General features: G+C 43.4%; 3 protein-coding genes and 1 pseudogene across 4 annotated transcripts in view; all 4 read left to right on the forward strand.

Annotated features, from left to right (window-relative positions):
- Positions 1–25,205, forward strand: part of LOC119544040 (UDP-glucuronosyltransferase 1-6-like) — a 235,793-nt gene that overhangs the window by 159,888 nt on the left and 50,700 nt on the right. The window lies entirely within an intron of this gene.
- On the forward strand, positions 4,067–23,404 carry LOC119544044 (UDP-glucuronosyltransferase 1A3-like). The gene is made up of 2 exons (XM_037849072.1): positions 4,067–5,471; positions 23,332–23,404. Exons 1-2 carry the CDS (start codon positions 4,608–4,610, stop codon positions 23,353–23,355), a joined length of 888 nt encoding a protein of 295 aa, XP_037705000.1. The 5' UTR covers positions 4,067–4,607; the 3' UTR covers positions 23,356–23,404.
- Positions 16,701–16,823, forward strand: LOC119545025 (annotated as a pseudogene).
- Positions 22,395–23,368, forward strand: LOC119544048 (UDP-glucuronosyltransferase 1A3-like). The gene has a single exon (XM_037849076.1). The coding sequence runs from the start codon at positions 22,468–22,470 to the stop codon at positions 23,353–23,355; it is 888 nt and encodes a 295-aa protein (XP_037705004.1). The 5' UTR covers positions 22,395–22,467; the 3' UTR covers positions 23,356–23,368.

A 25,205-nucleotide genomic window follows, 5' to 3' on the forward strand; every position in this document is an offset into this window, starting at 1 on the left:
TTTTTGTGCTTATTGGCCATTTGCATAACTTCATCAGAGAAATGTCTATTCAAATCCTTGGCCATTTTTTAATTGGGTAATTTGTATTTTCTGGTTGACTCTTAGCTGTTTGGTAAATAATCTGAATATTAAAGTCTTATCAGGTATATGATTAGCAATTATCCTCTCCCATTCTGTAGGTTGTCTTTTTGCTTTCTGGATAACATCCTTTGGTGCACAAAAGCTTTTCATTTTCATGAAGTCTGTTTTGTCTAATTTTCTTTGTTGCTCATGCTTTGGTGTCATATCTAACAAATCACTCTAAATACTAGATTATGAACATTTTCCATTATGTTTTCTTCTAGAGTGTTATGATTTTACCTCCAGTGTTTAGATCCTTGTCGCATTTAGAGTTAACTTTGGTATCTGGTGAGAGGTGAGGTATCTTCCTTTTGCAAGTGAATACCCAGTTTTCCCAGCACATTTTTGAAGAACCTATTCATTCCTCATTGATCAGACTTAGTACTCTTGTCAAAAATCTGATGGCCATAAATGCGGGAGCTTATATCTGACTGTCAATTCTATTCCTATGGGTTATGGGCTTGTCTTTATGCCAGTACCACTCTGGTTTGATTCCTGTTTCATTGTAATAAAATTTGAAATTGGTAAGTGTGAGACCTCCAACTTTGTTTTCAGAGGTAGCTACATTTAAGGTGAATTATTATGGATGAGAAAGCATTTTCCACGGGAGAAGGGAAACTGATGCTCAGAGAGGCTTTGTGGCTTTCCTTAGCTTGGCGTGGGCAATAAGGAACAGACCTCAACTGCGGTCGCAGTTGACTCGTCTGGGTGGGTGGGTGGCGGCCGGTGGCTAAATCCTAGGCTCTCGGGATTGCTCGGAGGGTACCGGCGGCGGGGGCTCTTTCCCGGAGGCGAGGGCGAGGCGGGGGACTTGGCCAGGTCCCCAGCGGGGGCGTGCAAAGTATGGAGGGCGGCGAGAAAGGAACAGGCGGGACACGGTTCTTTTTAGGGTGAAGAAACCAAGAGAGTTTATTAGGGGAGAGTACAAGCTTATAACGGGCGGTCTAGAGGGCGGGGTAGCTGTAGAGGTTAAAGGCTTGGATTGGTTCTGAGAGGGCGCGGAGGTTGGTTGTTGGGTGTTGCACAATGATTGGTGCATGCGCACTGGCAGTAGGGGACGTTGCATTGTAACGGAGGGGTTGAGTGGTTAGACGAGGGAGGCGGTCTTACCCGGCAAGCTTCCTCCAACGGTTGGTTTTGGGTGAGGAATTGGGGCCTGCCTCCGGCCTCACCTTCTCAGGCCCGGGGGGCTGTGGAGGGCGCTGTCACCCGTACCCACTACCCTCCCCAGGGGTGGATCCGGTCCCCCGGCCTAGGCCCGCCAGGTTGAAGCACGTAATCAGTATCCCGCACTCAACGTCCTTCAAAGTCCATTGTTGTTCCTCTGCTTGGAGGTGGTTCATGATGGTGGGAAGTGAGCTCAGTTCTGCACGTGTGGAATCCGAGGTATCTAGGACACCAGGTGACCTCCAGCGGTCAGTGGACATGATGGGTGTTTTGTTCATTTCCTGTTGCTGCTGCTGTCAGTTACCACATGCTTAGTGCTAAAACATCACAGGTTAGTTAACTTACAGTTCAGAAGACCAGGTGAATCTCAGAGGCTGAACAAATGTGGATGGGCCGCGTGCCCTCCTGGAGGCTCTGGGGGGATTCAGGTTCTAGGGGTCGTCTGTTTCCCTCCTGAGGCCTCATCACTCCCATCCCTGTTTCAGTCTTCACACCGATTCTCTCTCACTCGGACCCTCCTGCCTCCCTCCTTCCCTATGAGGGCCTCGTGATTACACTGAGATCCTTGGGATAATCCAGGAAAATCTCCCTCTTTAAGGTCAGCTGATGGGCAGCCTTCATCCCCTTTGCCCTGGAAGTAACATATTCACTGGGTTTGGGGTTAGGACGTGGACAGCTTTGGCCGGACGTTATTTGGCCTCCACAGGGGTGAGGACCAGGAGCAGGTGTGAGCTGGAAATATGGGCTCAGACGGGAAGTGCAGGAAGAGTGTGGAAGGCACAGAGAGAGCAGGGGGACCATCTCCCAGGGCTCAGGCCCCCGAGATGCCCCTTTCTGTCTCCTGATGTTTCTGGGGTGACCTCAGCCACCCCTCGTCTTCCACCACCACGTGTGTGAGGAGCCCAGTGAATCCGGGCAGCCCCGACCCCTCCCCTGGCCCAGACCCGCGAGGCTGCTGCCTGGACGTGTCCCCCGGGAGCCCCGCGGGCGCCAGGATCGCGCCCCCCCCACCCCTTCCTCACCCCCCACCCTCCACCCTCACCCCCACCTGCTTCCCCGAGTGCGTCCCTCAGGGAAGGCACCGCTCTCCTCCCAGGGTCCCAGCCGGAAATCTGCTTCCCCGGGGCCTCCGAGTCCAGACCCGCGAGTGGAAATCAGATGACACTAGCATCTGGATCAAAACGCGGCTGCCTTAGTTCAGGGCGGGGGTGGGGGGGTCCTTTTCACACGACGGGAATGCTCGCCCCCGTCATCAGAAGGGCGCGTGCTAGGCGCGGACATTTAAAGGGTGTGGGGGTATGGCTCACCCCCGGCTGAGGACTCCTTCCCGGTGTCCTCTCTCCTCCCAGCTCCCCGAGCCCCTCCGCGCTCCCGGGCACACTCCGCCTCTTCCCGCCCTCCGCGCCGCCTCCCTGGGCTCCGCTTCTCCCCGGGCTGCGGGGCCCCCGGGGGCCGCCCCCACTTCCCGCCTGTCCTTCCTGCTGTGTCCCCGCAGCCCTCGCCCCTGCAGGCCGCCACCTCTGCACACACAGCGCCGGTGTGGACTCCCCGGGTCCGGCCGAGCCCGGAAATCCTCCCGCAGAAGCGCACACCCGGCCGTGCCCGCCCTGCGCCCCAAGGGCCTTCCGTGGCCTTCGGGAGGGAGCAGGGGCCTCACCAGGACCTGGGCCAGGACGTGACATTGGGGCAAAGTCTGAGCATAAACTGCAGCGTGTCAGAAAGGCCCCGAAGGGGACAGGGCCAGAGGCCAGGCCAGTGCCGGCGCCCCCGACCCGTGGGGAGCAGACCCCGGTGGCTGCTAAGGGTTACTCTGCACGTTTAGGCTCCAGGTAGCTGGGACTTTTATTCCATGGGGTGGATGTGGAAGCCTCACCCTGTCCTTGTTTCGTCCTCATTCAATCTGGAGTTCGGGTTCCCTCCAGATATATCCGTCTTTGACAGCGCTTCCAACAGTCTTCCCTGACCAGTAGGAGGGATACTGGAGAGGAAAACTAATGGGGTCAGACGCCCACTCCCCATTTAGAGAAAGCTGTCCCTGCAAGGTCATATTTTTCCTGCATGCTACCCATTCAGGGAGGAAAGGGTTTTTTTACATTTTTTGTTCATTTTATGAATAAAGGCTTAGAGGCTTTTATTGTCCTCCCTCCATCCTTACACTATCTAGTCCTAAAAGAAAACAAACAAAAAACCACAAAAACCAAGGCCAAATTCTTAAAATAAAAATCATTCTGGTTTGAAAGATTATTGATGGTTTAAATTTAGGGAACTGATCTTCAATTTGCAGAATGTTGGCTTAGTAAATTAATAGTCATATTCTTTATTAAATATGTGCTTGAATTTTTAAAAAGGTCTCATAGCATTCTAACACCTAAATAATTTGCACACTCTGAACCCTAAACCAGAACTTCTTCAGAAATTCCATGAAGAAATTAACAGGAACTGACTAATGCATCAGATTGAAAATTGAGATTAAACATCTCCAGATGTAACTGACATCTGTTCCATTGCATCAGCACCTGTGCAGCCACTATTTTAGGTGTCATAACGATTCACTCACCATTCAATTCCCAGCAGGTGCTCTGTTGGAAGAAGGAGAAGAATATTGGCACTGTTCCCTATTTTTATTCTCTCTAGTTTGACCAAGTAAAATTCAAGTACAGATCTTCTAATTTCACTTTATAAATTCTTCTTGTCTGAAGTATAAATAAGTATTATATTATTTCATCAATATCAATGACAGATGTCATAAAAAAAAGCTTTCTATACTGTGCTTTGCACTGTGGCTATGTTCAACTTTCAAGGTTGCGCTCTTCTTAATAGGCTTTCTTAAATAATTGCAATAGATTCTTAAGGGGCCGGGAGGAAAGGGTTGCAAGAGTGGTGAGATGGTGTCGCAGCCAGCTGAGAATTTCTGGTTGGGGACACGGCACCAGTGACCCCTTAGGGTTGAGTTTCCACCTGAGAGACCATTGTTCAGAGGATGTGGGAAGTGAGGAAAGGAACCCAGTGTCCTCACACTTGTTTGGGCAATTGGATGAAACACAAGAGAGTGGACGAGGACATGGCCCTGAGCGGGTAGCGAGGTCAGGGGAGTTTATTGCAGAGGGAGCACTGGTGTTGCCCTGTGTGCAGACTGAAGTGCGTGCCCAGTGGGTGGAAGACAAGGGAGAGAGTCATTCTGCAATGATTAACTTAAGGAGGGCATTCTGTCTTCCAATCACACTCCATTTCCTCAATGGTTGGGTGATAAGATTCACTGAAGAAATGAGGTAGAGGGCACAGCTTGGGTGCAGAGTCAGCCGTGTTGGGATCCTGTGGAGATGGCGACAGGATTCCAGTTTTCCCTGTGGGTTCTCCTGGGGCTGCTGCTTTTCCTGGGCATCAGGCCCGGGGCCGAGGGCGGGAAGGTGCTGGTGGTGCCCATGGAAGGCAGCCACTGGCTCAGCATGCGGAAGGTCGTGCAGGAGCTCAGCGCCAGAGGCCACCAGGCTGTCGTCCTTGCTCCAGAAGTGAGCATGCACATGAAAGAAGCTGACTTTTTCACCCTGAGAACCTATGCCACTCCATACACCCAAGAAGAATATGATCAGCTCATGATGGACTATTTTCAGATGGCTTTTGAAGAAATGCATTTTCTGAAGATATATTTTAGAAGTATAGCAATGCTGAAAAAAGGGTCTATGCTCTTTGAAAAGTCTTGTGCAGAGCTACTGCATAGCAAGGAGCTGATCAGGTCCCTGAATGCCAGCTCATTTGATGTGGTTCTAACGGACCCTGTTTATCCTTGTGGGTCCTTGCTGGCTGAGTACCTGTCTGTTCCTGCTGTGTATTTTTTGCGTTTCATTCCATGTGCCTGGGATTTTGAGGGCACACAGTGTCCAAACCCTTCCTCGTATGTTCCTAGGATGTTAACCAGGAATTCAGACCACATGACTTTCCTGCAGCGGGTCAAGAACATGCTCTACCCTCTGTCCATGAAATACATTTGCGATGTTTCTTTCTCTCCCTACCCAAGACTTGCCTCTGAGATCCTGCGGAGAGAGATGTCCCTGTTGGACGTTTTCAGCTACGCCTCCGTGTGGCTGTTCCGAGGAGACTTTGTGATGGACTATCCCAGGCCCATCATGCCCAACATGGTCTTCATTGGGGGCATAAACTGTGCCCACAGGAAGCCTCTGTCTCAGGTCTGTATGGGTTCCAGATGGAGCTCGTTTTTCAAAAACTTTCTTTCCAGTGCTTACATGTCTACCAATCTTTCTAAAGATGCCTACCTCTCATTCTCTCTCATTCTGCCTCATTATCTTTGTGGAGATAAATGAAGTGTCTGCAGTAGTGGTGTTAAGTTGCAATGGTCACTGAGAGGAGAGCGAGGCAGGGGTGAGGGTCCGTAATATGTCACAGAAGCCACGGTGTGGCTCAACCAAGAGCATCCGTTGGTAGAGGCACTGCCTTCATTGTGCAATTTCTTATGCTGTGTAGGGGCAGAAAAGCTGATCCATCTGGGATTTTTGCTTGCTGGTGCTCAGCAGAAGGATAAAGAAACTAGGAAATTGTGTTTGTTGCCAGGAATCGTTTCAGAGGTTTTGTCTTGGAGTAGATGTAGATGTGATTACAAGGGCATCTACACAGTCATGGGAATTAGAAGTTTGAAAGAGGTTGTGTAGTTAAGCAGAAGTGAGACAATGTCAGAGGGTAGACTGGGGTTCATGATCAGAGAAAGAAGTAAGTCCAACTTTTCTGAGCTTTTCTGACAGCATGTTCCCTGACCTGGAATTTGTCCTTGGAGTAGAATGTGGGGATGTTCTAGATTTGGGAAGGCATCATGGAAGTTGCATGTCAAGTGGGTCTTCTACTTGGGACACTTAAATCATCCAAGGATGGTGGTAGGGGTCAGCAGATCACACCATGGGCCTAAGAACCCACTGAAGGTGGGGTCAGCGACAAAGAGACATGAGTTCTAATTATAGGTGAAGGGTTTGTCAGGAATGTTGAACACAGCACTGAACACTTTTCGCTTAAACCCGTTTCTGTGGTGGAAACTGCTGCTTTATCAATAAGTTCAGAGGCTTCTTCCATTAACCCTCAGTATTTGGGTTTGTTTGCTTGTATTCTTGGGGTCTGGATTTGGTTTCTTAGTCCACTAAGCAAATTATCACTTTTGTAGGGCAATCAGCTCATTTATGTCCTATTCACTTAATTTATATAACTCCTATCATGGTACATCTTTTTATAGTTGTCGTGTTCTTACTCTGTACTACCGGTCATTCATGAATGTATTATTATAAAGGACTCTAATCTTCATTCTTCTTTTTGATCAAATCACAAGTTATCTTTTCTTACTTGATTTTGCCCCCTTTGTTGATGTGTTGTAAATTACAAATATATTTGCATCTACTACATGTGCAAAACTGCCTAAAAGTATAGAGACATTTAAAATGAATGGCTGCTGTTTTCTTTTAGTTTGTTTATGTGAATATGTTCTCTGGACTTAACTGCATTGGTTCAAAGTCTTCCCTGCCATTGTTCTAGCTGGATGACCTTGATCATAATCTTCCCCCAATAAGGAAATCACCCAATAAATATTATCTATCAGCATTATTAATGCTGCAATTTAAATATTGCCAGGTGGACAAGGTGTATTATCTGGAGACTGGATGTCTGCCTCACTTAACCTTTAGGGTCCATGATCCTTGTGGTCTTAGACCTACCGTGACCCTTGGCAGTCTCAACCCAACTCAATCTCAGCAATTATTTTCTTTTTTATCTTGATGATTTTATCTCTTATAGACTTGCATTTGTAGGTTAAACTCTTGAAATACAAGTGTATCCATGAAAATGTCTGTCTGTATTTTTGTTTTTCCGTTAGATATGGTGGTACCAATTAATTTTCTGCTTAAAAAAGTTCATTTATTTGTAAATCCCATATATTATACGTGATAGGTACAATATTATGGTTTTTTTTTTCTTTTTTTTTTAATTTTGTGAGATTGTTAACCCTTACTTATTTGGTTTGGATAACACACAGATTTGACTCCTTTAAGTAACTTTTGTTATTTTCCCCTTAGATGAAAGATCAAAGTCTAAGTCTTTTATATGTTTCCTTCCTATCTTTCTTGTTTAATGTAAAGGCCATGATAGACTGAATTATTTTGTTGGTGTTCTCAAATAAATGGCTTTTAGATTTGTTTATTTTTTCTGCTTTTTTTAAATTCTATTTTGTTAATTTTGGCTCATTTTTTAAGTTAATTATTTCATAGTTGAGATGTTGCATTATAATGTTGAAGGCTATAAATAAAACTTTTCTATGTCCCTTAGGTTTTGATATAAATTTCTCTTTCATTTTTCTTAATAGAATTTTAATTTCAGTTTTTGATCTTCAGCTTTATTTAATGGCTCTCAAGAGCTATTTCTTAGTCTACATATAGTTAAACTTTTGAACATTCTCTTATTTTTTCCTAATTACTTTGTATTCCAATTAGTTAATTTTTTGTATGAAATCACTGCTTTTGATAATTTCTTAACAGGTCTTCTTTGTGACCTCGTATAGAATTGTCCAAGGAAATATGCAAGTCACATATGTAATTAACAATTTATTAGTAGGCATATTTTTAAAAAACTAAAAAAACATATAAAATTCATGTTAATAATATATTGTATTTATCCAAATATATAAAATATTATCTTTTCAGCATGTATTCAGTATAAAATTATTAATGAGATACTTTACATCTCTTTTTTTCTTACTAAGTCTTCCAAATGTAGTATATTAGTATATATTTTATACCTGTAGCATATTTCAATGTGGACTAAACACGATTCAAGTGCCCTATAGTCATATGGAGCTAGTGGCTTGTATATTGGACACTGTATAATCAATATTTGTAAAGGTTCCATGGATACCTAAAAATGTGTATTTTTGTAAGGTTTTATATATAGTTGTAATATTGACTTTGTTGATTGCATAAATCAATTTTTCCTCTTTAAAAATATCTATGATTTATGATTCTATTTTTTCAAGAAGTTGGCATTTATTATTAACTAATATCTCTTACCATCCACTTTATATGACATCAATATTGCTACACTTGTTATTTTTTAATTCCTTGTCTCCTTACATTGAAAAGAAAGCCATGCTTTTACAAGTTTACTTGTGAAGAGCATATTAAAAAACAAACAAACAAACCAAAAAAACCTACTCCAATCTGACAGTTTCTTTTAACATAAGAATTTGGTCCATTCACACCATGTATTTGCTTGATTTTACTCCTTCCATTTGGTGTAAGCTCATTCTTTTTACTGTTTTCTTTTTCCTTGATAATTTTGAAATTATGGCACCTTTCTGTTTTCATACAGGTGATCTTAACTTTCCCGGTTCTTCCAAACACACAGTTCTTTGCTTTGGTATGAAAATAAAATGCCAAGCGTTTCTTTCTCCCAGATGCTTGGTGTTCTAGTTTGCTAATGCTGCTGCAATGCAAAATACCAGAAATGGATTGGCTTTCATAAAAGGGGGTTTATTTGGTTACACAGTTACAGTCTTAAGGCCATAAAGTATCCAAGGTAACGCATCAGCAATCGGGTACCTTTACTAGAGGATGGCCAATAGTGTCCGGAAAACCTCTGTTAGCTGGGAACGCATGTGGCTGGCGTCTGCTCCAGAGTTCTGGTTTCAAAATGACTTTCTCCCAGGACATTCCTGTCCAGGCTTTGCTTCTCTCCGAAATGTCACTCTTAGTTGCTCTTGGGGCATTTGTCCTCTCTTAGCTTCTCCGGGGCAAAAGTCAGTTTTCAAAGGCCATCTCCAAAATGTCTCTGTAAGCTGAAGCTCCTCTGTCAGTTCCAGTGTGTTCTTCAAAGTGTCCCTCTTGGCTGTACCTCCTCTTCAAGGTGTCACTCTCAGCTGCAGCTGCACTGAGTTCCTTCTGTCCGTCAGCTCATTTATATGGCTCCAGTGACTCAACTTAGACCCACCCTGAATGGGTGGAGCAACACCTCCATGGAAATTATCCAATCAGAGTCATCACCCACAGCTGGGTGGGGCACATCTTCAAAGAAACACTTAAAGAAATCTAATCAACACTGATAACATCTGCCCACACAAGAGTAAATCAAAGTTAATGGCATTTGGGGGACATAATACATTCAAACTGGCACACTTGGTTTGCTTTTTTGTTTTATTTTTTATTCATCTTTGTATTGAGTTGATTATATCATCAAGTATTTTTCCTGGAATATAATACATTTTAATTTAGGAAGTCATTATATATCTGAGAATGTCCCTTATTCCACACTGAGCGCCAACTTGTTTGGATACAGATTTATTAACTTCCCTGTTATCACCTGCATTTTCTAGTGTGGAGGAGAAATCCTAAAGCTAGTCTCACTTTGGTTCCTACAGAAGTAGCATACTTGTTTCTCCTTGTTTTATTCTTACATTCTAGGGATTGATCTTTTTGCATGACCTTGCCCCAAACACAGTGTCTTAGTTTCCCAAGGCTGTTGTAACAGATTACCAGAAACTTAGCAGTTTAAAACAACACAAATTTATTATCTTACAAATTTACTGTCTGGAAGCCTGAAGTCTGAAATGTGTCTCACTGGCCTCAAATCAAGGGGCAGGGCCCTCTTTCTTCAGGAGGCTCTACGGATAATGTGTTTCCTTGCCCTTTCCAGCTCCTAGAGGCTGTGCACTTTCCTTGACTCATGGAACCTTCCTCCTTGTTCAAAGCCTGCAGTGAGGCCTCCTCAAATCTCAGACTCTTCTGCCTCCCTCTTTCATTTATAAGGGCCTTTGTTATTACATTGGCTCCACCCAGATATTTGATTTCAAGATCCTTCATGTAATCATATCTGCAAAGTCCTTTTTGACATGAAATATAACATAATGACATGTTCAGGGGATCAAGATGTGGAGATATTATTCCACTTAGCATACACAGTAAGCCTAAGTTAAACCCATGTTATTGAAAGCTTGGAGATTTCCCTCTGTTAAGTCATTGAAATTTTGTTCTGATTTATTCTTTGTGAACACCTGTCATCCATAGATTTCTATTCTCCAGGCTCCATCACTATCATCTTCCTCCTCAACTTTCTTATCTTCTCCATCCCTCAGCCCCTGCATTCTGGGACAGAAGAGCTATGTCACTGATTTTATTTTCTGCATTACCAGTTGTGCTCTTTATTGCTTAATGTACATTTTTTAAAAATTCATTTTTTTGCTTGTTTCAAGTTAGCTGCTGCCCCCAGAGATATGACTAAAATAATTTTCAACAAATAATTTTGTTTTCATATGTTCCCAAGGTAAAGAATTTCTCTGGATTTTGTCAAATATAGATATCACAAATTCAGTACTCTCACTGGTGTTACATTAATATTCTCATCCTCTGAGTAGAAAGAAAAAAAAGAAGGAGCGGGTGAAACTGGACTTCTGTTTGGGTGCACTACAAGTTGCACATCAGTAGGTGGTGAAGGTTTTAGAGGGCACTAAATAGTCCAAAATTCAGCTGAATGGGATAAAGTGGAGAATATGCTATTGTGTTCAGTATGAGGCCATTGACAACTTCTCAGAGAATAGTCACACTAGACTGAATGTGAAGGATTCAAAAGAGAGTGGGAGGAGAGGAAGTGAAAGAATGAGCATTTACTGAGAAAGTTGGATGAGAAGGTGGAATTGGGTAGTTCTTAGAGAGTCAGGTGAATGATTCCCCACAGCAGGGAAGGTCTCTCTCCCTGTTTCAGTACAGAACAGTGGGACCAGAGGTGAAAATACTGATTTATCATTTAATGTTTGCCATAATTTGCCAGAGCTGCTTTGTCAAATACTGCACAATATGTTGGTTTAAAAACAAGCACTTACTGTCTCCAAGCTAGAACTCTAAAATCAAGATGTCGGCCCACTTCACTTTTGTTGCCTGGTCAGTAGTGTTCTGGTGATGGATGCCTCTGTCACATGGTGATCTCTTCTTTCTGGCTTCTTTTGTTCACCATAATGTTTCCATGGTTCATCATGTTGTAGAATGTGTTAGAACTGCACCCTTTTTTATGGCTAAAGACTCTTCCATTGTATGGATAGACCACATTTTGTTTTCCATTCATCAGTTATGGACATTTGGGGGTATTTCCAGCTTGTAGCTATTGTGAATACTGCTGCTACAGACATTCGTGTGTACAAGTTTATGTTTGAATACCTGCTTTCAATCCTTTTGGGTAAATACCTAGGAGTAGAATTGCTCGGTCATGTGTAATTCAATGTTCAACTTATTGAAGAACTGCCAATCTGTTTCCTACAGAGTCTGTACCATTTTACATGCCCACTAACAATGAAGGAGGGTCCCGAAATATCCATGTTCTTACCAACATTTGTTATTTCCATCATTAAAAAAAATATTTTATTATAGCTATCCTGGCTGTTGTAAACTAGTATCTTATTGTGATTTTGATTTGCATTTCCCTAATAAGTTATGACATTGAGCATCTTTTCACGTACTCATTGGCCATTTGTAGATCTTCTTTGGAGCAATATGTATTCAAAACCATTCCCAAGTTTTTAATTGGGTTGTCTGTCTTTTTGTTTTTGTTTTTGTTTTTGAGTTTTAACAGTTCTTTATATATCTGGATATTAAACCCTTATCAGATATCTGATATATGTTTTTCTCCCATTCTAGGGGTTTGATTTTCACATTCTTGATGGCTTCATTTGAAATGTAAAAACATTTAATTTTGATGAAGTACAATTTATCAATGTCTTCTTTTGTTTCTTCTGCTTTTGGTGTCATATCTAAAAAGACTTTGCCTAATCCAGAGTCACAACAATTTACACCTCAGTTTTCTTCTAAGAATTTTACAGTTTTAGCTCTTATATTTTGTCATTGATCCATTTTGAGTTAATTTTTGTGTAGGTGTGAGGAAGGGGTTCAACTTCATTCCTTTGAATGTGTATATGCAGCTGTCCCAGAATTCTTTCTCCAGTGTAATGTCCTGGGACTCTTGAACCAGTGAACAATAGAGCTAGGTTTGACTTCCTTCATTTAATAGTGATGATATAATATATGATCACATTAGCCCTTTGAACAGCCCCATTATACTCTTGACTAAATGAATTTATTGCTAGACTCCGTTGCATGCAACTTCATTGGCTGACGTGCTGGGTAAATCTCAGAGTGTATCTGGTGAGGTGTGACTTGCTACAGGGATCAAACCATGTCATCAGGACAGATACTTCATCTTCATTTATCTGCTTTCTAGGCAATGACATCATCCTCAGGTTATGACACTCAGGAGCAGAGGCTCCAGCCTGAATTCTTTTCCCAGGATTCTTAGCAGAATCCTCTGTTTTATTGTCTCTGACTAAGTCACCTGCCCATCTCTGAACTAATGAGTACAGACAAGGGCATGAGATGTGCCAAGTGGTCAAGAGCTGGGTCACATGTTCTGTCCCCACATGTACATATGAGAGTCTGGGAGAGGGAAAGTCACTGGGATGGGCCAGGAAATGAATTGTTCACACTGGGATTAGTTTACATTTGAAGGTGTTTCCTCTTTAGATTTTTCATTACCAATGTATCTTATAAAGTTAATATCTTAAAGGTTTCTCTGCGTCTGTTTCTAAGTTTCCTGTAAGCAAATATGAGGGGCACTAATTCAGAATGTCTTCAAGACAGTGGAGGATGATCTGGGAACCCTTAAAGCAACTGATTGGGGGCTTATACTCCTTTAATATTTTAAGTCTCTGTCTTTTGTTCCCTTTAGATATATATTTTTTCTGTTGTGATACGTGTTGGTACTTTTTAAAAACTTAAACTTGTAACTCAACAATTTTCCCAAGGTAGGAAAAGAGTATTATTAAGTATGGGTCTTTTTCCATTAATGATACTTGGAATATGTAAGCCTATCTATAGTAGATTCTGATCTTTATCAACTCAGGAAACATTTATTCTTTGGTAATTATATTATTTCTTCTCAATTTTGCTACTAAAAAACATCGATTTTTTTAAATGTATTTCCTAAGGTTCTCCTGCAAAATGTAGGATACCAGGATGGAACCGACAGCCCCTACCACCCCTTAGAGCAATGCTGTTGCTCCTGTCCACTTTCTTCTCTTTTTAGCCACAAATTCCTAGACAATGGGAAAATATTACTGTGGGAGTATGAAACATGCTTACGTTCTCATTTTCCACTGCACTTCCTTTCCTCGTCTTTTCCGCTTGAACTGCTTGTTCCCTTTTCCCCACCTGATTTCCCCATCAGTTCTGCCCACCTCACCTGCCCTTTGGTATCTAGAAATTTGATTGAAGCAGTGTGAGCAAGTTAGAGTGGTCACTGCCTAGACACCCCTGAAGATGGAGAAAGAGATTAAGTGAGAGGAAGGGGTAGCAACAAACAAAATATGATTTAACAAAGGGAAATGAACACTGAAATTTCATAGATAAATATTTAGATGCTGGTGTGTCAGAATATTTGGAAGGAGGTAAGTGGCATGGTGGAACTGCAACTATATCATCCTTTGAAATTTGCTCTATAGCTACTCATTGAATTGTGCTTTGAAAGTCTTCACCTTTCTGTGTATACCCTATATTGCATAATATGGAAAGAACTGAGACTGTGAAACTGCAACCCATAACAATTTTTGAAATTACCTATATAACTGCTTGTTGAACTATACGTACCTGTATGTATGTATACATACATAAAGTTAACACCTTCCTTTATGTATGTTATATTTTACAATAATGGAAATAGTTGAAGTTGTGGAACTGTGACCCATGATAGTCTTTGAAATTTCCTCTCTAACTACCTGTTAAATCACACTTTGAAAGTTACCACAGCTATGTATATATGTTAAAGTTCACGAAAAAAAGTGTACTAAAATTTTTTTAAACATATTTTAAATGATTCTTAGTATGTATTATTATGGATGGAACTTTGTTCCTGCTACTGCACACTGTTATTTTTTTTTAACTCCTTCCTATTATTAAGTACAATGCAATCAAAGTCTTTACATATGAATCGGTGCAGATCTGATTATTTTCTAGGGATTGTTTTTGAGGAGGAGAAAGAACAGCTTGGAAAGTGTGGTGTAGATGATCTAGTTGCCACTTCCTTCTCACAAATTAATTCCTGGATTCTGCTACTCTGAGGAGCTAAGTGCTACTTTATTCCCCTGTCAATCCTAATGGAATCCCCCTGGAAATTGAAGATCATGATTGTTCTTCCATCAGGGATAGATGAACAGTTGTGCTCTGCTACTGGAAACTTTTCACATGATTTGAACATTTTTCCTAAGCTCCTGATGCCTATAGTCAAGTTGTTTCCAGAAATGTGCTCCAATTTACACTTTCATCAGAGGTATTGTCACTATCTATATTCTTATTTCTTTAGGAATTTTGATAATTTAACATAAATAAAATGGTGTTTGTATTGAAAGAACAAAAGAAAGAAAAAGAAAGAAAGAAAGACAAAGAAAGAAAGAGAAAAGAAACGAAAAGAAAAGAAATTTGATTGAAGCAGTGAATGGGAAAGAGCAAAACAGAGCATTGAGTGGCCATTTTGAAACGGTTCAAAATTCTCACATTGGACAAATGCCTTGCAGGTAGCAAGCAGAGGAGTCTCACTTGAGTCATTCTTTATATGCAGCCAGCTTCCTTCCAGGTTTGTGTTTGCACAAAGGACCCTCCCGGGTGTTAGCCATTATCCATCACAAGGTCTTGTACATGAATCAACTGTTGGTTGGATTTGGATTAAGCAGAGATTCCCACACTGCTTTATTGTGGATGATGATGATGATGATGATGATGACAGCTAACATTTGTGGTGCAGTTCAATATGCCAAGGTCTATGTGCCAGGAACCATTCCAGGCACTGTGCTTGGACATCTCAAGAAAACCAGGTGGTGTGATGTTCAAGCTGTAGCCTTCCCATCAATCCCTTTTGCAGATGATGGTTTCTACAGCATTAACAATCAGTAAACCCACTGTCTTCTCAAACCAGCACCTAGTGCTGCATGCACCGAGCACCTTACTTGTTGAAAAAATGATGACATTCAAACTGGTAGGGCCCAGCTTGGATGATTTTAAAAGGGCTACAGAAAATTCTTGTCTCCTCATGAGGATCCAATGTATCAGTTTCCTATGGCTGTTGTATCAGTGATGTAAAAGAACAGAGTGATGATTTTACAGATGTATAGTTCAGAAATGGTCTCACTGGGCTAAAATCAAGATGTCAGGAGGATCTGGTCCTTTCTTGATGATCTGTTTCCATGTGTTTTCCAGCCTCTTGAGGCTGCCTGCATTCCCTGGCTTGTAGCCCCTTCCACCGTCTTAAAAGCCATCAATGGTTGGTGGTGTCTTTTTCATGCTGCATCATTCTGACACTGACTTTCCTGCCCCCTCTTTCCCTTGTGATTGTTTCAGGCACACCTGGATAATGCAGGATAGTCTCCCCATCTCCAGGTCTGCTGAAGAGCAAATGTAATTCCATTCACCTCCTTCATTCCCTTTGCCACATAACATGGCATATTCACAGGTTCCCGGGAGTGGGATGTGAACTTCTTTGGGGGCCCATTACTCTGCCGGCCACACCCAGTATCGCTGCTCTGAGGATGGGTTAGAGCTCAAGGTAACAGAGCATTTTGGATCATCAGAAGCTGGAAAATAGTACAATTCAGATTTAAATACTTTCTGATTTGTGTGTCTTTATATTTGAAACCAAATGCAAATCACCTTAATACTTGCACATTATCTTTATATTAGCATACCTTTATACCACTATTAGAAACAAAACAAATGGGCTAATAAGTAAAAAATTAGGAAACCTTTCTCACCTACCCTAACTGCTCTAATCTATGCTGTGGACCCAGCCTGCTCAGGTAATGTTTTGAATAACTTTGACAGGGGAGTCATTCATGTGGCAAACATTTATTGAGCAACTACTGTTGCAGATACCTACCAGGAAGTGGTGACACAAAGTTAATAAGACTAAATCACTCCCCTGAGGGAGATGGAGACACAATCCAGACATTGGTTTAATCTGTTATAACAGACGGTGTGGACATGGCTGTGGGAACAGTGGGACCAAGTGATTCTGCTCGTGGGCAAGGTATCGAGGAGACTCCACAGAAGTGTAGACCAATGAACTGAGCCTGGCAGGCTTACCAGGGCTTAGCCAGGTGAAGGAAGGAGGCAAGGATAGTCATCCTCCAAGACAGAACAGGGGAACTGTGTGCAAAGGAATAAAAAGTCAGAGACGGAATACTTTGGTGTTGACAGAGAGCAAGGTTTGTAGCTAGCAGATGTAGGCCAGGGGTTTCAAACTCAGAAGGCAGATACTGTCAAAGATTAAAAATGGAGGAGACGGTGGACAAGAGGGAGTGGTGGGTACTGTGGCAAACCAAACACCTTACATTCTCTTTCCCATCCCTCCCCTTAAGAAATCAAATTTAAATTATTTTAAACCGTGGGGCTCTGCAGACAGCAGTCTCCATGGAAGTGCATGAAGCCTACTGCTGATATGGTTTGCCTTAAGGGACCTTGTAGATGGCTCTTATTTGTTGATGGTCAGGTCTGACCCCATGCCGCCCCCAATCTAGGCTCCAGAAAGGATGTGAGGTGCCTTTGGAAAGCCCCAGGGTACAGTAGCCAGGGTCCCCACAGGCCAAGTCGTCATGTCCATCCACACCCAGCTTCAAAACAAGGAGCACATGATTGATGCACTGGTCTGAGCCAAGTTCAAGTTCCCCAGCTGCCAGAAAATCCACATCTCCAAGAAGTGGGGCTTTATCAAGTTCAATGCTGATAAATACGAAGACGTGTTGGCTGAGAAAGAAGCACCTCAACCCGATGGTTGGGGGGTCAAACACTTTACCAAACATGGCAGGTAGCAGGTCCTGCACTCAAGAAGGCTTTGCCAGCACTGCCCTCGCCCAACTTGTGCCCTTCAATAAACTTCCTGGTCATCTAAAAAGAAAAAACTAAAAATCCCTGGGCTCAGCTGTCCAATCTGAACCCGTGCACAGCCTCCTGCCCCGGGGCTGGGAATGGGCTTCCTCTGCGGGAGCCACGAAGCCGTCCAGCAGGGGGCGCCGCGAGGACCCGCGTGGGGCGCTCAGGTGTGCGGGCGCCGCTCTGCAGACAGGGGCCCAGCTGTGGCTGCTCCACAGGGAGGGGTGCGCGCAGTGCGGCTGAAGAGTTGCTTACTCCAGAGCCTGTTAGTAATTTATGGATTCCCATTCATTTGCCAAATATCTGTTGATTTCTACTTTGATTTCTGTGCTTGGTGCTGACGGAGTCAACTTGTATAAACCATAGCCTGGGCTTAATCCTGTGGGTAAAACCAATAGATAAACTGCGAAACCATTAGTTGCTAATTGCCTGTAAGAGGCAATTTAGGTTATTTCCTTTTTCTTTCTCTTTCTTTTCTTTTTTTCTATTTCAGTTTACAGTGCATGTGTCCGGATAGGTAACTAATGAAGGAAGTAGGGACAGCATCATAGTGGAAGCCATTTTTTTAAAAATTTATATACACAACTCTAAATTCCCCATTTTAACCATTTTCAAGTGTACAATTTGGTGGTATTTATTACATTCACAATATTGTGCTACCATCACAACCATCTTTTACCCAAACTTTCACTCTGCATCCCTTAAGCAATAACTCCCAATTCTTTTCACCCCCTGGGCCTGGTAACCTGTAATCTGCTATCTGTATCTACGAATTTTAGAGTTCTAGGTATTTTATATAAGTGAGATTATACAATATTTGTTCTTTTGTGTTTGGCTTATTTCACTCAACAGGATGTTTTCATGAGTCATCCATAATGTAGCATGTATTAGAACTTTGTTCCTTTTTATGGCAGAATTTTAATATCCACATGGAATGGATGGCCCACATTCCATTTGACCATTTATCTGTTGAAGGACACCTGGGTTGCTTCCACTTTTTCAGCATTGTGAATAATGCTGCTACGAACATTATTGTCCAAATGTCTGTTTCATCATCTGCTTTCAGTTCCTTTGGATGCACCATGATGTGGGATCGTTGGGTCCTGCGGTACTACTACACTCATCTTTCTGAGGAACTGTCCAATTGATTTCCACAGTGGTTGCACCATTTTACAATTACACCTACAATGTGTAAGGGTTCCAGTTCGTCTACATCCTTGCAATGCTTGGTCTTTGCTTTTCTTTTCTTCTTCCCTGCACTGAGTTGATCAGTGGAGCCATAAAAATGAGCTGACATAACAGAAGGAACTTGCATTTCCCTGATGACCAATGATGTTGAGCATCTTTTTGTGCTTATTGGCCATTTGCGTAACTTCATCAGAGAAATGTCTATTCAAATCCTTGGCCATTTTTTTATTGGGTAATTTGTATTTTCTGGTTGACTCTTAGCTGTTTGGTAAATAATCTGAATATTAAAGTCTTATCAGGTATATGATTAGCAATTATTCTCTCCCATTCTGTAGGTTGCCTTTTTCCTTTCCAGATAATACCCTTTGGTGCAGAAAAGCTTTCCATTTTCATGAAGTCGGTTTTGTCTAATTTTTCTTTGTTGTTCATGCTTTAGTTTCATATCTAACAAATCACTCTAAATACTAGATTATGAAGATTTCCAACTGTTTTCTTCTAGAGTGTTATGGTTTTACCTCCAGTGTTTAGATCCTGTGCCATTTAGAGTTAACTTTTGTATATGGTGATAGGTGAGGTAACTTTCTTTTGCAAGTGAATACTCAGTTTTCCCAGCACATTTTTGAAGAGACTATTTTTTCCTCATTGATCGGACTTGATACTCTTGTCAAAAATCTGATGGCCGAAAATGTGTGGGTTTACTTCTGTCAATTCTATTCCTATGGGTTATGGGCTTGTCTTTATGCCAGTACCACTCTGTTTTGATTCCTGTTTCATTGTCATAAAATTTGAAATCAGGAAGTGTGAGACCTTCAACTTTGTTTTCAGTGGTAGCTACATTTAAGTTGAATTACTACGGATGAGAAAGCATTTTCCAGGAGAGAAGGGGAATCTAATGCTTTAGAGAAGCTTTGTGGCTTTCCTTAGCTTGGCGTGGGCAATAAGGAAAAGAGCTCATGTCCGTCCACTTTCAAAGTCCATCATTTTCCTCTGCTTGGAGGTGGTGGATGATGGTGGGAAGTGAGCTCCATTCTGGACATGTGGAATCTGAGGTGTCTGGGGACACCAGGTGACCTCCAGCAGTCAGCGGACATGACGGGGGGGGGGGGGTTGTTCTTTTATTCTTGCTGCTGCTGCCAGTTACCACACACTTAGTGCTTAAAACACCACAGGTTTGTTAACTTACAGTTCTGGCGTTCAGAAGACCAGGTGACTCTCAGGAGGCTAAACAGCGCCCTGTGGATGGGCCGCGTGCCCTCCTGGAGGCTCCAGGGGGATTCAGGTTCTAGGGGTCGTCTGGTTCCCTCCTGAGGCCTCATCACTCCCATCCCTGTTTCCATCTTCACACCAATTCTCTCTCACTGGGACCCTCCTGCCTCCCTCCTTCCCTATGAGGGTCTCGTGATTACACTGGGTCCCCCGGGATAATCCAGGAAAGTCTCCCTTTTTAAGGTCAGCTGATGGGCAGCCTTCATCCTCTTTGCCTTGTAAGTAGCATATTCACTGGATTTGGGGATAGGACGTGGACTTTGGCCTGACATTATTCGTCCTCCCACAGGTGTGAGGACCAGGAGCAGGTGTGAGCTGGAAATGTGGGCTCAGACGGGAAGTGCAGGAGAGTGTGGAAGGCACAGAGAGAGCAGGGGGACCATCTCCCAGGGCTCAGGCCCCCGAGATGCCCCTTTCTGTCCCCTGATGTTTCTGGGGTGACCTCAGCCACCCCTCGTCTCCCACCACCACGAGTCTGAGGAGCCCAGTGAATCCGGGCAGCCCCGACCCCTCCCCTCCCCCAGACCCGCGAGGCTGCTGCCTGGACGTGTCCCCCGGGAGCCCCGCCCACAACCCACAAACCCCCACCCCAGCGCCACCCCCACCTGCTTCTCCCTGGTCCTTCGAGTCCAGATAGGAGTGTGGAAGTCAGATGACAACAACGTCTGAATCAAAACGCTGCTGCCTTAGTTTAGGGCAGGGGAGAGCCTTTTTCAAGGCACAGGAATGCTTGCACCTGGTGAAGGGCGCGTGCTAGGCGCGGACATTTAAAGGGTGTGGGGGTATGGCTCACCCCCGGCTGAGGACTCCTTCCCGGTGTCCTCTCTCCTCCCAGCTCCCCGAGCCCCTCCGCGCTCCCGGGCACACTCCGCCTCTTCCCGCCCTCCGCGCCGCCTCCCTGGGCTCCGCTTCTCCCCGGGCTGCGGGGCCCCCGGGGGCCGCCCCCACTTCCCGCCTCTCCTTCCTGCTGTGTCCCCGCGGCCCTCGCCCCTGCAGGCCGCCACCTCTGCACACACAGCGCCGGTGTGGACTCCCCGGGTCCGGCCGAGCCCGGAAATCCTCCCGCAGAAGCGCACACCCGGCCGTGCCCGCCCTGCGCCCCAAGGGCCTTCCGTGGCCTTCGGGAGGGAGCAGGGGCCTCACCAGGACCTGGGCCAGGACGTGACATTGGGGCAAAGTCTGAGCATAAACTGCAGCGTGTCAGAAAGGCCCCGAAGGGGACAGGGCCGGAGGCCAGGCCAGTGCCGGCGCCCCCGACCCGTGGGGAGCAGACCCCGGTGGCTGCTAAGGGTTACTCTGCACGTTTAGGCTCCAGGTAACTGGGACTTTTATTCCATGGGGCGGATGTGGAAGCCTCACCCTGTCCTTGTTTTGTCCTCATTCAATCTTGAGTTCGAGTTCCCTCCAGATACATCCGTATTTGAAAGCACTTCCAACAGTCTTCCCTGACTAGTAGGAGGGATACTGGAGAGGAAAACTAATGGGGTCAGACGCCCCCTCCCCATTTAGAGAAAGCTGTCCTAGGCAGGCCATATGTTTCCTGTATGCTACCTATTAATGGGAGGATGAGGGTTTTGTTTTTTTATTTTATTTTATAAATAAGGCTTAAAAACTTTAATTGTCCCCACCACCAACCACAACCCAGGCAGTGCCCCTCTCCCCAACAGTAAATCAAGGCCAAATTTTTGAAACAAATATTACACTGTTTTGAAAGGTTATTGATGATTCAGAGTTGGGAAATGACCTTCAATTTCCAGAGTGCTATGTTAGTAAATTATTAGTTGTTTTCGTTATTAAATATGCCCTTGGATTTTTAAAAAAGCCTCATAAGCTTTAAAACTCCTAAATAATTTGCACACCTCTGACATCTAAACAATTAATTCAGTGAAGAATTGACAACCTACTAATGCGTCTAAAGCATCAGAGTTGAAGTTGAGATTAAACATCGCCAGGTATACCTGAAATCTGTTTCATTGCATTAACACTTGTGCAGCTACTCTTTTAGATGTCCTAATGACTCTCGCACTGTTCAATTCCTAGAGGGTGCACTGTTATGAAGGAGAAGAATAATTAATAACAGCAGCATTTCCTATTTTTATTCTCTCTAGTTTGACCAAGTAAAATTCAATTACAGATATTCTCATTTCCCTTTATATATTCTTCTCATTTAAAGTATAGATAAATATTATATTTTCTCATCAAAAGCAATGACATCATAAAAACAGCTTTGTATTTTGTGCTTTGCTGTGTGGCTCTGTTCACTTTTAAGGTTAAGCTTCTCTTGATTGGCTTTCTTAAATAATTGTAATAGATTTTTAAGAGGCAGGGAGGAAAGGGTTGCAAGAGTGGTGAGATGGTGTCATGGCCAGCAGAGAGTTTCCAGTTGGGGATGTACCAACAGTGACCCCATCAGAGTTCAGTTTCCAACTGAGAGACGGTAGTTTGCAGGAGAAGTGGGAGGCGAGGAAAGGAAACCAGTGTCCACACACTTGTTGGGAAATTGCATGAAATATAAGAGAGTGGACAAGTACATGGCCCTAAGAGGCTAGCGGTGTCAGGGGAATTTATTGAAGAGGGAAGTCACGGTCTCACCCTGTGTAGACAGAAGGGTGTGCCAGTGGATGGAAGACAAGGGAGAGAGTTATTCTGCAATGATTAACTTAAGGAGGGCATTCTGTCTTCCAATCACACTCCATCTGGCACAGTGGCTCAGTGATAAGATTAGGTGAAGAAAATTAAGGTACAGGGCACGGCTTGTGTGCGGAGTCAGCCGCGTTTGGATTCTGCGGAGATGGTGACGGGTCTCCAGTTTTCCCTGTGGGTTCTACTGGGGCCACTGCTTTTCCTGGGCATCAGGCCTGGGGCCGAGGGCGGGAAGGTGCTGGTGGTGCCCATGGAAGGCAGCCACTGGCTCAGCATGCGGAAGGTCGTGCAGGAGCTCAGCGCCAGAGGCCACCAGGCTGTCATCCTTGCTCCAGAAGTGAGCTTGCACGTGAAAGAAGCTGACTTTTTCACCCTGAGAACCTATGCCACTGCCTATACCCAAGAAGAATATGATCAGCTCATGATGGACCATACTCAGATGGTTTTTGAAGAAATGCATTTTCTGAAGATATTTTTTAAAAGTATAGCAATGGTGAAAAATACATCTATGCTCTTTGAAAAGTCTTGTGCAGAGCTACTGCATAACAAGGAGCTGATCAGGTCCCTGAATGCCAGCTCATTTGATGTGGTTCTAACGGACCCCATTTACCCCTGTGGGTCCTTGCTGGCTGAGTACCTGTCTGTTCCTGCTGTGTATTTTTTGCGTTTCCTTCCATGTGACTGGGATTTTGAGGGCACACAGTGTCCAAACCCTTCCTCATATATTCCTAGGATGTTAACAAGGAATTCAGACCACATGACTTTCCTGCAGCGGGTCAAGAATATGCTCTACCCTCTGACCCTGAAATACGCTTGTGATATTTCTTTGTCTCCCTACGCAAGGCTTGCCTCTGAGATCCTGCAGAGAGAGATGTCCCTGGTGGATGTTCTCAGCTATGCGTCTGTGTGGCTGTTCCGAGGAGACTTTGTGATGGACTATCCCAGGCCCATCATGCCCAACATGGTCTTCATTGGGGGCATAAACTGTGCCCACAGGAAGCCTCTGTCTCAGGTCTGTATGGGTGCCATTACCTAATCAGGGTTCCAGGTGGAGCTTGTTTTTTTATGAACTTTCTTTCAAGTGCTTACTTATCTCCCAATCTTTCTAAAAGATTCCTACTTCTCATTCTCCCTCTAACAGTCGTTGGTGAGATAAATATTGAAGTGTCTCCAGCAGTGTGGTTAAGGTGGAATGGTCACTGAGAGGAAGAAGAGGCAGGGGTTAGGGTCCCTAATATGTCAGAGTGGCAACGGTGTGGCTCAACCAAGGACGTCCATTGGTAGAGGCACTGCCTTCATGGTTGTGCAATTTTCTTCTGCTGTGTAGGAGCAGAAAACTGAACCATCTGGAGGAGTTGATCCATCTGGTGATTTTTGCTTGCAGGTAGGTGTTCAACAGAAGGATAAAGGAACTAGCAAAATGCATTTGTTGCCAGGAAACGTTTAGAGGTCCTGTCTTGGAAGGGAAGGAGATGTGATTACAAGGGCACCTAACCAGTCAAAGGAAGTAGAAGTTTCAAAGAGTTTGACTAAGTTGAATGGAAGTGGGACAATCCTAGAGAGGGAAGACTGGGGTTCATGATAGAGAAAGAAGTAAGGCCAACTTTTTCGAGCTTTTCTGACAGAATGGTCCCTGACCTAAAGTTGGTCCCTGAAGTAGAGTGTGGGGATGTTTGGAAGGCATCATGAAAGTTGTGTGTCAAATGGGTCTTCTATTTGGGACACTGAAATCATCAAAGGATGATGGTAGGGGTCAGCGAGATCACACCATGGGCTTAAGAACCCAGTGAACATTGGGTCAGTGATGAAGAGAAATGAGTCTAATACATGAAGGGTTTGTCAGGAAGGTTGACCACAGCACTGAACCCCTTTCGCTTCACCCCAAGTTTCCGTGGTGGAAACTACTGCTTTACCCATAGTTTCAGAGGCATCTTATGTTAACCCTCAGTATTTGGATTTGTTTGCTTGAATTCTTGGGGAGTAGATGTGGTTTCTTTATCCAGTGAGCTATTACTTTTATAGGAAAATGAGCCCATTTATGTCCTATTCACTTAATTTATATAACTCATATGATGGTAGATCTTTTATAGTTGCCATTTTCTTGCTCTGTACTTCCTTTTATTCCTGAATTTGTTAGTATAAAGGACTCTGATCTTCATTCTTATTTTTAATCAAATTTCTAGTTACCTATTTTTACTTGATTTCACCCCCCATTGATGTGTTTTGTAAATTATAAATATATATGCGTCTACTGGATTTGTAAAACTGCTGAAGTGTAGAGAAGCATTGGAAATAATTGTTGTTATTTTCTTTTAATTTGTTGATGTGAATATGTTCTCTGGAGTTAACTGCATTGGTACAAATCTCCACTGCCATTGTTCTAGCTGAATGACCTTGATCACAATCAACCCCAATAAATAAATCACCCAATAAATATTATCTATCAGCATTATCATTGCCATAATTTACATACTGCCCAGGTGGACAAGGTGTGTCATCTGGAGACTGGCTGTCTTCCCCACTTAACCTTCGGAATCCATGATCCTTGTGGTCTTGGATCTGCTTCACCCTTGGCAGCCTCAACAACTCAATCTCAGCAGCTATATTCCTCTTCTTGACATTTGCATCTCTTGTAGACTTGTATTCATGGGTTAAGCTCTCCAAATACAAGTGTATTTATGAAAATGTCTACCCTTATTTCTGCCTTTCCTTTAGATCTATCGATGCCAGTTTATTTGGTGCATAAAAGTTCATTTATTTGTAAATCATCATTATGTATTATACATGATAGGTACAATACTATGATTTTTGTTCTATTAAATTCTTTTTTTTATTTTGAGATATTGTTACCCTTACAAATTTGGTTTGGATAACCTATAGACTTGA

Source organism: Choloepus didactylus, chromosome 9 (assembly GCF_015220235.1).
Source record: "Choloepus didactylus isolate mChoDid1 chromosome 9, mChoDid1.pri, whole genome shotgun sequence".
In the NCBI taxonomy this organism is placed as follows: Eukaryota; Metazoa; Chordata; class Mammalia; order Pilosa; family Megalonychidae; genus Choloepus; species Choloepus didactylus.

Coding starts and splice junctions, on each gene's coding strand:
- LOC119544048 (XM_037849076.1), top strand. CDS start 22,468: ATGGTGACGGGTCTCCAGTTTTCCCTGTGGGTTCTACTGGGGCCACTG.
- LOC119544044 (XM_037849072.1), top strand. CDS start 4,608: ATGGCGACAGGATTCCAGTTTTCCCTGTGGGTTCTCCTGGGGCTGCTG. Junction 5,472..23,331: donor ACAGGAAGCCTCTGTCTCAG/GTCTGTATGGGT, acceptor CCTCTGTCTCAG/GTCTGTATGGGTGCCATTAC.